We start from the raw sequence: 13,658 nt of genomic DNA on the forward strand, positions 1-13,658 counted from the left end.
CCACCAGTTGCCTCTCTCAAATGAAACAGCTCCCTCTCCCAAATTTGAGACTTTACATTTTATAACCTATGGCAGAATATTAACAAATTGATTCAATACCCAAGGATCATAAGAAAATATTAAGTATTTTTATAAAGTACACCTAGATACTACAACTAGCTTGTATGACAATCCTATGTCTTTAAGATATGCTTTTGTCCTGGTTTTATTTTATGAAGAGAGGTTGGGACAGAGATGCAGAGCTCAAAGCCAATAGAGTAAACAGTTTGCAAGGCCTTGGATTTTTTTTAAAGTTGGAACAACGGAAGCAGCCTGAATGAGTGGGATCAGCTCCCACAAAACCACAGTTTTTAGTTTAAGCTTTCTGCAGTTGCTAGGGTCTTGAAGCTAGATGTGGAAGCTTTTATTCCTCTCTCTGTTACAGCTAAAAGCTGAGGTTTTCTTGCTGTGGCTATAATTACATGTGGGTCAAACGGTTTTACAATTTGCCTTTGCCAAGGGTATGCTCGTAGGATGTTATTATATTGTAACAGTTAGTTAGTGGTTGCCAATATCTCTATTATTTTTGTTAAACATATCGATAGAGTCATAGTTAAGCCAAATATTTTCTTTTTATTGTTTAATAAAGTGTGTTTTGCTTAACGTTGAACAGCTTCACCAATCGAATTGTATCTGGAATGCACTTACCTTTAAAATAAGAAAAGGTTAAGGTCTAGGCAATCTTCTTCAGGTGTTGAGGGGGTTTTGTTTGGTCCATAACACATGACAAATAAAAACTTAAAAATGCTACATCACTTATTAAATGAGTTAGTTTGAGACCTACCCTATCAGTGTAACAGTTGTCCTTCCTTTTCCTGTGAACACACATCTAGCTGTAATGGTGTCACCATACTTAATATCCATTGGGTTTTCCAAATGATAGAAAGCCTGAGGAAAACATACAAAGTTCCAAAACAACATTTCAGAAAATTTTGTGGCAATTTTTTCAAGGATTGAGTGAAATACATTTTCAGTATACAGCTTTTAAAGACACTGACGCAGAAGTTGCTACAAAAAACTCTTTGCATTATTAATACATATACCAATAATCTGTAGCTTGGAAAAGAGGTTCAATTTACAATTTAGAAATTGTTACAATTTGATGATTTCCGCCTTTACCCTCAAAAAAATGGTAACTTGCCATGAGTTTCAAGAAGTTGTTGTATTTGTGCACCCACTACTCATTAAGATTGCAGAAAATTAGGTCTGCTGATTAATTTGATGTTGAGATTCATGTTCGTGAAATGCTAATCAACCATTTGAATACAGAAAGGGAATAATTAACATAGCGTTGTCTTTTTTTTAAAGTGGTAGCAAATAGTTTTTATGTATTTTTCTTTACTCTTCCTTTGAATTCATGCTTTCTTAGTCCAGTACCTTCCTTTTCTTTATTATTTCCTCATGATTGGAATCACATTTAGCCTCCTTCTCTGTCGTTACATGGTTCCTTTCACAATCCTCAAGTATCATTCATGAATGAAATGGATTAGTGGTTCTGTTGTTACTAAGTTCTCGATTGCCCTGCTGCTGTCACAGCAGCATCAGCTTACTCTTCTTGCAACTCACAGGATATAAAACTTTGAACTTAAGAGTAGTAGGAAATCTAATGAGTTGACCCACTGCAAAAAATCCGCTCCAGCAAGATTCAAGCTGACATCTTCCAATTACATATGCTTTGGAACAAACATACCTGCGGGAGTTGTGGGCTCTGTCGGCCTATTAGTGTCCATTTTCCATCCCTTACTCTGTATCCACTAACCACCTGACCTAAAATTACAGAAATCAAATCGAATGCATGTTATTGGCATACCTTAAGGAAAAAAAATGCATTGAAACATAAATATTTAATGTTTGTTGTACATCAGGGCACAAAAGGGCATTATTAGAAATTATAACAAAAGGTTACAAATTAGAGATTGCATATCTGGTTAACATGTGCAGTCAGCTGAGACCAAAATAACTGGGTCATACTAATATATTACTTTCTCCACCGAGTATTGACGAAAATATATTTCTACATCTAGAAACAAAACTGTAGATCTGAACAGATTCTCACTTTTTGCCACACATCAATAGCTGTCAGAGATGTTAGACAATAATTCAGTTTATACTAGGTATTCAACACAGTTCAGCTAACTTTTTTGTTTTGAAACTTTGTTCATTGTTAATTTTGAAAATGCAGAAGAACATACATTTCAGCATAATGAATTTAAAACAATGCATGAGCATATGTCTTCAGCCATATTTCTAGTTATAAGCTTTTGCATGTACAACATTAACATTTTTAGGGATGACAAATTTAAACAGGGACATTAAATATTTTCTGACTTATATGGTCTACGCTAACTATGGAGAATCTCAATCTTTATAGTTTTGAATTTTTTAATTCTTTTACCTGAAAAAGCATGCTGTTAACATATTACTGATATTATTTCACATACAATGAACATATTCCAAAGGATTTTCTGATTATACAAATTTAAATCTCCATTGTGCAATTGTATTTTAGAAGTGGCAATCAAACTTAAGTTTCAGCCAAGCATTCTACAAACTAGTCATACTCAATTACTCTTACACATAAATAATATTTGATTCCATACATCAACCTTTCAATTAATTGATTTGAATGGTTGAATCTAAACACTTAACCCCACTTCTATAAAAAAAAATCAGGCCATAACCAGTTAACAGAATGCATAAAAAAGCTGCTATAAAGGAATGTGAGCTTTCTTCCTTCTAGATGTTATAACTAAGTTCTGAGTCAGAGCGTGCTTCAGAATTCTTAAATGTCACCTTTCAATTTTTCCCATTAACGACTTGCACATTATATTGACTTCTTGTATCTATCCTATGTTTTATATTGCACTATAACTTTAGAAATAGTTAATTTGTACCCAAAAACATGGCTAAATTGAAGGAAAACAACTTGGACTAATGCCTGAAATTAACTAATTCATTTTAAATGGTTTCACAGCAAGTATCTTCAACATATTTAAGAGTCTAATTTTTAAAACATCATTAGCATTTCATACAATACATCATCTTTGTTGATCAGCCCAAACTTGACAACTAGTGAGATTGGGGGCGGAGGCGGTCTTTGTAACCACCACTGAAAAATTAAGCGAAAGCACTGTCATGTCTATGAAGTGTGTACAGCATTTTTTACAGCTAGGCAGGAGACTTGCAGATGCAAACTAGCATTTCTCAACTACCCGATCAGTAAATGTGTACTTTGTGATTGATCCATTGCGTCATACTTAAAAAGGGCACAGATGTTTTTGAAGGCACAAACAGGAGAGGATGAAATAACAGATGAAGAAACTACCTTTCCACAAAAATATTTACTAAAATTTATTTATGAATTTTTTTGTCAAGTCAGCAGAATTAGAACATTGTCAAGAACATGGGCCTGGTCCCTGATCCTCCTTCCTTTCTTCCTAAGGGTAGAAACTCGAGCACAATGTCGAAAGTGGACAATTAGTGTAGAACAACATTTTCATTTAAGGGAAAGAAAAAAATAGATTTAGTTTCTGCAAACAAAAATGCAACTTTGTTGGGTCCATCAGCAAGATTGCCTCATTCATATTTTGGCAGTCTAAGCTTACATTAATTATACCTGGTGTATTTGCGCTCAAAGACATTTCCTAAGTAGGTAGCGGACAATGGTTTCAGGTATATCCAGGTTATATTTTATGCTAGGTAATACTCTCTGTGTAGTAACTCTGCACAAAAAGATGGTCGACTGCTAAGAGCATTTTTTTTAAATGTCCCTCAAATTCACAGCTCAATCTGTTGGAATATCAGTTTGAACACAGATAAACCGGGTTTGCATCTTGAAGTTCAGGCAGTTACCAGCCTAACGCGGCACAGGATTCTCCATAAGAAGTGCTGCCAATTCTCCAATTTTCAAAGGAATCCAATGGTAACCTAGTTCAGATAAACCACACCACCAAAATTGGTTATATGGTCTGTGGCTGACTTCAGGATGGAATCCTAGCCTGTATCCCTAAAGGACAGAACTATTTTGAAGCAAAATGTTTTAAAGTAGACTTTTATGAAGTACAATTTTGAGGAGAGAGGAAGAAAATCACGCCCCATACACTTCCAATTGCCACTACCCTTCCATCAAGTCCGTCTTCAGCCTCTTCCAGTGTCGCAGCGAGTTGGAACGCAAATCTGAAGAATACATTATATTCTGCCCGGGCACCGTGCAGCTCAGAGGACTCCAGATGCTGCCTGGCCTGTTGTGTTCTTCCAGCCTCCTGTTTGTCTATGTTGGATTCCAACATCTGCAGTTTTTTTTTGTCTCCAGCTACCTTGACTACGCCTCCTCTCACCCATCCTTCAGCAAGAATGCAATCCTTTACTCCCAATTCGTTTGCCTCCCCCACCGCATTTACTCCCAAGGTGGAGTGTTCCACTCACGGACATCCCGGATGTCCTCCTACTTCAAGGACTGTAACTTCTCCCTCCGTTGATCAAAAATGCCCTCAAACGCATCTCTGGCATTTCCCTCACTTGTGCCCTCAAACGTCCTCCCCCTCAACAAAAAAAAAAGGCAGAGACCCCCTGGTCCTCACATATCATCCCATTAACTTCCGTACCCAGTGCGTCACCCTCCACCATTTCTGCCACCTACAATCCGACCCCACCACCAACAAGATATTTCCCTCCCTACCTATTTGCCTTTCATTGGAACTGCTCACTCCACGATTCCCTCATCCGCTCCACACTCCGCACCAACCCCACCACAACCTGCACCTTTCTCTGCAACCACAGGAGGTCCTACACATTCCCCTGCACCTCCCCTCCCACCTCTATCCAAGGACCAAGACTAAACTTTCCATATCCGACAGGGGTTCACCTGCGCATCCTACCATTTGGTCTACTGTATCTGTTGCTCCTGATGTGGCCTCCTCTACATCGGTGAGACCAAACATAGACTCTGTGATAGGTTTGCTGAGCACCTGCACTCTCGATGCTATAATCAACAATGCCTTCCTGTCGCTAACCATTTTAATTCCCCTTCCCACTCCCTGGGTGATGTGTCCATCCTGGGCCTTCTCCAGTGTCACAATTACACCATCCGCAAACTAGAGGAACATCACCTCATATTCCACCTTGAGAGCCTACAGCTTGATGGCCTAATCATAGAATTTTCCAGTTTAAAAATCTCCTCACTACCGGCCTCATCCCATGTCCAACCCTCCCTCTCATCCCCGCCTCCTTCACCTAACAGTACCTGTCCATCTCCTACCCCACCTATCTTCCCCACCCTTCCCCCTGACCAATCCCCACAACCGCCACCTGCATCCACCTATCACCATCCCACCTGTCTTCCCCCAGACCCACCGTCCCCTCTCTACTTATTTCCTAGCTCCCTCCCCCCTCCCCAGTACTGTTGAAGGGTCTAGGCCCGAAACACCAACTCTCCAACTCTTCTGATGCTGTCTGACCTGCTGTGTTTCTCCAGCTCCACACTATATTGACTTTGACTCCAGCAGCTGCAGTTCTTGCTATCTCCATTCCAATCAGTTCTATTTCTCCAATTTACAAACTGACCTGAGTTTTAAGCCATTCTTAAGCAGTAAAGGGATTGATATTTCTGAAATTAACAAAGCTACTTAATATCATAAGGTTACATAATTATTTCACCTTAAAAAATTTGCCTGTAACAGATAAGATGGTATAATTCAAATCTTAGAAAGACTACATGGTATCTCTTGCAGAGGTTTTGTAATCAATCCATTACTATAATTGTCAGTTGAACTTGGGTGCTTGTACCATGTAAAAACTGGGCAAAGACAGGATTAGTCCCCTGCAATTCACCATTAAATTTCAGTAGTTAGCACTTTGATCAATCACCCTGAAATTATTCGCAATAATATGCTACAATAGCAGTCATTAACAAAAATAGTTTTAAAATAACAATAAACGCAGATGAATAAATGCTCTAAAGAAACATGTTTAATATATTATTTCAATAGGAATGAGTCATCTAAGGAATGCAATGACAACTGCATTGTGTGTGAGATAAAACAAGGTATCTTCAGACTTTGCTCTCATATCCTTGGAGCTTCACAATTGAAATTTACTGATTTCTTTGTTGCTTCAGTGAAGTATCTGCTTTAACTGATGGATATAAAAATATTATCATTTTCAGCAAAAGCAGGCTTAATGATTGAATCATCATTTTGAATTATATTTGCTCGAATGACTACATAACAAAAATACCATGAAGGCTGACATAAAATATAATGAGAATGTTTTGACATGGTTTCAAAATTTATGCATTGTAGAGAATTCTTACATAATTTAATTTATTGAATTATATGAAAGAATACAGTGTTCTTACCTAATTGATGAGTATGAGTTCTGAAAGCAAATGGATGTATCGTAGCCTGTTTGTACAAACAAGCAATATCTGCATTTACAACTGAAAGAAAAAAATATTTACGAGCAATAGATTACATTAAAAAGTCACAACACAGAAAGAGGCTATCCAGATCATTTGACTAATACCAGTTTTTATCTTCCACAGATTTTTTCCTCCATTTCTTCATACCACAATGCAAGTCTTTTTTTTTTCTACAGCTTGTTCATCCAGCGTCTACTTCAACGTCTTCATGCTTTTCAGATTACGCACTTCATGTAAGAGCAAGTTCCACATTCATATTGCTTTTTAGGTGAATAATTGTCTCCTGAATTCATTATTCACAAGAATATTATTCACTAGAACACTATTTATGGGTGAAAACCAACATTGAGACTGGATGAATATATAAATTTCAGTGCTGGTGTCCAACATTAGACGTTAGTCTTAAATTGGTCAACATATGCTGGATAATCCAGAATGAGTGGATAATAATGCTGGCAATCAATTTAGGATTATCCGCTGGGCTCACTATTTGGCTCCTCTGATGCTGCTTGGTGTGCTGTGTTCATCCAGCTCTACACCTTGGTATCTCAGATTCTCCGGCATTTGCAGTTCCTACTATCTCTTAAAGATACTGCACTTGTTTCTTCCTAGCAAAATGCTCAGTCTTTTGCTGGTTAATTTCTCAGGGCAATGCCTTGACCAGGGTCAACCTATTTGCCTTTAAATTTAAACAAGATTGCCAATCAGTCAAAAATCATTAACTGGTGTGTTATGCATGCAATGCCTCTACCCAGAGTCTACTTGCCAACCAATTAGCAGTGTTCACTCAATGATTAAATGTTGGGTTTCCTCTAAATTTTATTCTTGCCAATTGTCCTAATGAGAGCACGATGCAAACCTTTGATAAATAGTCAGAGACAGCAAGAGCTGCAGATGCTGGAGTCAAAGATTGCACAGTGTGGAGCTGAAGGAACACAGCAGGCCAGGCAGCATCAGAGTCCCGGCTCAAAACATGAACTTTCCTGCTCCTCTGATGTTGCCTGGCCTACTATATTTCTCCAGCTCCACACTGTGCTATCTTTGATGAATCGTGTTTTGTTTTCAGCAATACTGAAGTTCTATACTACCATCCAATTATTTACCTTATTCTTGTGTTTGTAATTCACTGAATAAGATTCTGTGACTTGGTTGGTGGGATCTAGAGTGAAAAGTAAAGCCACAAGATCCAAGGTGTCATTAAGGTAAATGATGCAGTCACCTGATTAGTTAACTCTGTTTCTCTTCCTATAAACATTTCAGTGTTTCTAGCATTTTCTGGATTAATTTCAAATTTGCAGCACATTCTCGAGCATGCAATTGAAGCTTGTTATTGGTCATTTTTGTTTAGTCCTTATTTCATATCTAATATCTGATTTATTTAACTAGACTTACTGATGAACTGTACAGTTGTAATAGCTTTTAAAAGCTATCTTTATCTATCTGGAGGAGATAAATAATTGAAGCCTGACTCTTGCCAACGAGTTTTTCACTTCTTCAAAGAAAAAATCCTTACAAGCCCTCATAAAACTGTCTTCACTTTTGCATGTTGAAATATGGATGTCTACTAAATTCTGAGAAAGATATGAGCTATGCAATGAAAAATAAATTAAGTGACGTATATTTTTGTTATAATTTGATTCATTGCTGTAAAATACATTCGGGTTATTAGACATACTAGCCTTCCTACAAATTAAACTTTACAAATGACTTTCTGCTTATAGATACCAGCAATTTAGTTTTATAACTGTTTTATAACATATTGTAGTTAAATCCTAAAAATGATAAATTTTCATGTTATTCATGACAAATGATTTGGATCAAGGCAAACAACATAAAACTATTCAAATCTAAGTACAGTAATGGTTTTAAAGCCTCTGAGATAAAAATAATATTTTAATCCCAAGGAACTGTGATAGTGTGTGAGGGAGATCACATGATTCAATTCCATCCATTTATAATTAATTAGGATTCCTCTATAGCAGTTATTCCTGGCAAGTGGCATTTATTGCCTATTGACAATTATTCAAGAAGGTGGTGATCTTTCTTAAACTCCAACACTTCTTTTCAGTAGTGCTTTCCATGATACAATTATTTAAGGAATTACAGTATTTGGATCAAGCAGCAAGCCAATTTTGTCACATCAAATTACTGAATTTTCTCAGCTTCCTTACCATCTTCTTAATGATTTTAAACACTTACTCTGTTTACAGCAATCAAATGCTATCTACATTTAAGAATACTGCAATATAAAGATATGATATATACCACTGTTTTTAGAAGAACAAAACATAGAACACAGAACAGACAGCACAGTACAGTACAGGCCCTTCAGCCCACAATGTTGCGCCGACCTATTATCCCACTCTAAGATCAAAACTAACCTGCATTTTATTCATTTTACTGAATTTTTCTATATACTGAATTTTTCTAAATCTGTTTTTAGAAACAAATGTCTTAATCATGTCCATTTTCCCCACAGAGTTCAAGGGATTGGCTTTGTGGATAAATGAAATGTACCACCAATGTCCTGTTCTCAATATCGTAGTCCATATTTGGCTTATACTTAAATGACATTATGGTATTTGAGTCGTACAACGTAATTCACACAATAGTAAGAGACACGTCCCTAAATTCGAGGAGGTTGCTATAGAAAGCAATAAACATAGCTTAGTCTAAGATGATTAAAAACAGAAAACAATGGAAGAACTCAGCTGGTCCACCAACATATATGGAGAAAAGAACAGTTAATACTTTGATATAACTCTTCTTTAGAACTCAAGTGTGGGTGATGGGGAGGGGGGGGGTGGTGGAATGCACGGTAATCAAAATAGATTGGGACCATTCTTTGAATGCTTGAAGGTGTTTTGCAAAGCAGTCAGTCAAACTGCTTTTAGTCTTGCCAACATAGAGATTGATTGTGAGCAGCAAATGCCATAAACTAGAGTTGAAGAAGTAAAACGTTACTTCACCTGGGAAATGTGTTTGTGGCCTTGGACAATGAGGAGGGGAGAGGAAATAAGGGCAACTGCCATACATTTTATGATTGCATGGAAAGATGCCAGAGGGGTGAGAAAGTATTAGAAGTCACGTTGCCAGACCTGCCGAGTTTCTCCAGCATTTCCTGTTTTTTGGTGCATCATCCTCGGTATTTAGGTTAGGAATGATTGAAAGCAGACTGCCTGTCAATTTAGCAATACGGTGCTTGTGATTCAAAGACTGTGAAACAAGACATAAATTTTCCAAATACTTTAAGTATAAATGGCAGTTTAAATTATGCACAGTTTCATGCATAAACAATCCTCAAACTGATGCTGTACATCTTATTTAAAGTATGAAAATTTATATTTCTTACATCGAAATAATTCCTGAAGGTAAAAAGAAGTTTTACTATAAGAACATAATACAAGAAACAGAAGCAACAGTATGCAACTCAATCCTCAAGCATGCTCTAATATTCACCAATATAATGACTAATTTTCTGCTTCAACTTGGCACTCTCTCTTGATATTTTAAACATGTAAAAAAAATCTGCTGATCTGAGTTTTGAACACACTCAGAACAGCATATGGTCAACAACTCTCTAGGACAGAAAACTATAAAAATTTACATAAGAACATAAGAACTAGGAGCAGGAGTAGGCCATCTGGCCACTCGAGCCTACCCCACCATTTAATAAGGTCATGGCTGATCTTTTTGAGACTCTGCTCCGCTTACCCACCCACTCACCATAACCCTTAATTCCTTTAAGGTTCAAAAATTTATCTAGCTTTGCCTTTAAAACATTCAGTGAGGTAGCTTCAACCACTTCACTGGGCAGGGAATTCCACAGATTCACAACTCTTTGGGTGAAGAAGTGCCTCCTGACCTCAGTCTGACATCTGCTTCCCTTTACTTTGAGGCGATGCCCTCTAGTCCTAGCTAGCAAAAACAACCTCCCTGCCTCCACCTTATCTATTCCCTTCATAATTTTGTATGTTTCTATAAGATCTCCCAATAATCTTCAGAATTCCAATGAGTATAATCCCAGGCTACTCAGTCTCTCCTCTTAATCCAACCCTCTCAACTCTGGAATCAACTGAGTGAATGTCCTCTGCACCCTCTCCAGTGCTAGTACATTTCTTCTCAAGTAAGGAGACCAAAACTGCAAACAGTACTCCAGGTGTGGCCTCGCCAGGACCCTATACAGCTGCAGCATTGCCTTCGTGTTTTTAAACTCCATCCCTCGAGCGATGGCAGACAAAATCCATTTGCCTTTTTAATCACCTGCTGCACCTGCAATGCCATCTTCTGCGATTCATGAACAACGACACCCAAGTCCCTCTGCACAGCAGCGTGCTGCAATATTCTACCATTTAAAACATAGTCCATTTTGCTGTTATTCCTACCAAAATGGATGACCTCACACTTATCAACATTGTAGTCCATCTGTCAGACATTTGCCCGCTCACTTAGACTATCTATCTATATCTCTCTGCAGACTTTGTGTCATCTGCACACTTTGCTCTACCACTCATCTTAGTGTCATCTGCAAATTTTGACACACCACACTTAGTCCCCAACTTCAAATCATCTATGTAAATTGTAAACAATTGAGGTCCCAACACTGATCCCTGAGGCACACCACTAGCCACTGACCGCCAACCAGAAAAACACACATTTACCCCGACTCTTTGCTTTCTACTGGTCAAGCAATCCTCTATCCAAGCCAACACATTACTTGTAATGCCATGCAAATTTATCTTACATAGCAGCCTTTGATGTGGCACCTTGTCAAATGCCTTCTGGAAATCCAGATGCACCACATCCACAGTTTCCCCATTGCCCACCATGCAAGTAATATACTCAAAGAATTCCACCAAATTAGTTAAACATGAACCCATGCTGGGTGTTCCCAATGGGACAATTTATATCCAGATGTCTTGCTATTTCTTCCTTAATGATCGATTCAAGCATTTTCCCCACTACCAAAGTTAAGCTAACTGGCCTATAGTTACCTGTTTTTTGTCTACTTCCTTTTTTAAACTGTGTCATCACATTGGCTGTTTTCCAATCTGCGGGAATCACCCCCGAGTCCAGTGAATTTTGGTAAATAATTACTAGTGCATTTGCTATTTCCCCCATCACGTCTTTTAGTACCCTGGGATGCATTTCATCAGGGCCAGGAGACTTGTCTACCTTTAGCCCCATTAGCTTGCCCAGCACTGCCTCCTTAGTGATAATGATAGTTTCTCAGTCTTCACCTTCTTACCATTAGTTTATCACCCTCGGTGAAGAATTATCACCCTCATTTCTACATGAGCCCTACATGGCCTGCTCCTTATTCCAGGACTTACTCTGCACTTGAGATCAAGGTAGCATTTGATGGGATGTCATCAAGGGGCTCTATCAAAACTGGAGTCATTGGGAATCAGGGGAAAACTCCACTGGTTGGAGTCATACTTGGTACTGAGGGATACGATTGTCAGAGGTCAATCACTACCCCTCCACGGCATCACAAATAAAATTCCTCAGGTGAGTGGTCTTCCGCCCAACAATCTTCAGAGGCTTTAAAAACGACCTTCCTTTAAAAATTAGGTCAGAGATGGGGATGTTCACCGATAATTACACAAGGTCATTCACAACTTTTCAGATATTAAAACAGCCCATGTCAATATGCAGCAAGACCTGGACCACATTCTGGCATGGGCTTATAAGTGGCAAATAAAATTCGCACCACACAAAAACCACCTCCAACAAGAAGGAACCTGACTATTACCCCTTGATATTTAAGTATCATCACTGAATCCTCCACTATCAACATCCTGGGGGTTACTGTTAACTAGAAACTCAACTGGATCAGCTGTGGCTACAAGAGCGGGTCAGAAGCTGTCTTTCTGCTGCAAGTAACTCACTTCCTGATCCACCCAGTGCTTTTCCCCTTTCTACAAGGCACAAGTTGGGCATATGACAGAATACTCTCCAATGTATGAATCTGCAACAACACTCAAGAAGTTTGACGTCTCCCAGGAAAAAGTGGCTAATTTGAAAGGCACCCCATCCTTCATATTGAATATTCAATGCATTCATGACTAAACAGAGTAGCAACAACATGTACTATCTACAAGATGCACTGTACTAACTCACCAAGGCTCCTTCAACAGCATTTTTCAAATGTGCAATCTCTAGTCCATAGAACATCAGGGTCAATTTGGGAATACCATCACTTGCAGCTTCCATACACTGTCCTGACTTGAAACTATGTTGCCATTCCTTCACTGTTGCTGGTCAAAATCCTGGAACTCCATCCTTAACAGCATTGTGGGAGCTTGTACACCCCGAAGTCTAAAGTGTTTCACAAAAGAATCTTTTAATTCCAACTTTCCCAGGGCAATTAGGATTGGCAATAAATGCAGCGCTAGCATCCACTGAACAAGTTAAAAATGCGCGACATTGTCCACTTGTTCTAAAGCCCCTAGACTGGGCAAACAATATTCCTGCATCCACCCTCTTGACTCATGTAGGCAATATGTATATTTGAATAAGGGAGAAAGATTTAGATGCAGGAGCATGCCATTCAACCCTTTAAACCAACATCACTATTCAAAACAATTGTGACTGGTACAGGATTCTAAGCAGCCTTGCTATAATCAGCAGACAGCATCAAAATTCATTTTTTATACTGCACAATCACACTCATTATGAAGTCAACCCATACTGTCACCTGTATGGTAACCAACTGAAGAGGAAAAAAAAAAGAGAAGCAGAAGGTGGCGGAAGTGGAAAGGAGACAAACAGTTCCTCATTTTGGGCATGAAAGTTTAATCACGGTAGACACTTCAAAACGGTAAGAGGGAGGTAATGTGTTGATGTGATAATATTAACTAAGGCCTTAATTATCTGTTGATGTAGATACAAAGTCCAATAACACAATTCATGAAGGGCACAGAGTTCTTTTGGTTTTGCGGACATCATTCTTCCCTTAATCGTCATCAAAACATGTTTCATTCATTAACTTCTGATGTTCTTGGAACCCTACTCCGTGCATCTAGCTGTCAATCGGTTTTATAACACGTAACAACAATACCAACTCTTCTAACCTATTTAATTGATACCAAGGTTTTTTTTGTCCCTTTATTCATTCACGGGATATGGGTGTCACTGCCTAGGCAGCATTTATTGCCCACCCCTAATTCAGAGTCAACCAAATTCCCGTGGGTCTGGA

The 13,658-nt window shown here is 38.4% G+C and overlaps 1 protein-coding gene across 7 annotated transcripts in view; it reads right to left on the reverse strand.

Annotated features, from left to right (window-relative positions):
* The window catches only part of pam (peptidylglycine alpha-amidating monooxygenase), a 212,053-nt gene that overhangs the window by 65,627 nt on the left and 132,768 nt on the right, over positions 1-13,658 (reverse strand). For all 7 annotated transcript variants that reach the window (XM_048527249.2, XM_048527248.2, XM_048527247.2 and 4 more), the window contains 3 exons: positions 6,395-6,475; positions 1,730-1,806; positions 824-927 (listed from right to left, as the gene is read on the reverse strand). In XM_048527249.2, the coding sequence (XP_048383206.2) occupies positions 824-927; positions 1,730-1,806; positions 6,395-6,475 (262 nt within the window). The remainder of the gene's footprint in view (positions 1-823; positions 928-1,729; positions 1,807-6,394; positions 6,476-13,658) is intronic.

Source organism: Stegostoma tigrinum, chromosome 3 (genome assembly GCF_030684315.1).
Source record: "Stegostoma tigrinum isolate sSteTig4 chromosome 3, sSteTig4.hap1, whole genome shotgun sequence".
In the NCBI taxonomy this organism is placed as follows: Eukaryota; Metazoa; Chordata; class Chondrichthyes; order Orectolobiformes; family Stegostomatidae; genus Stegostoma; species Stegostoma tigrinum.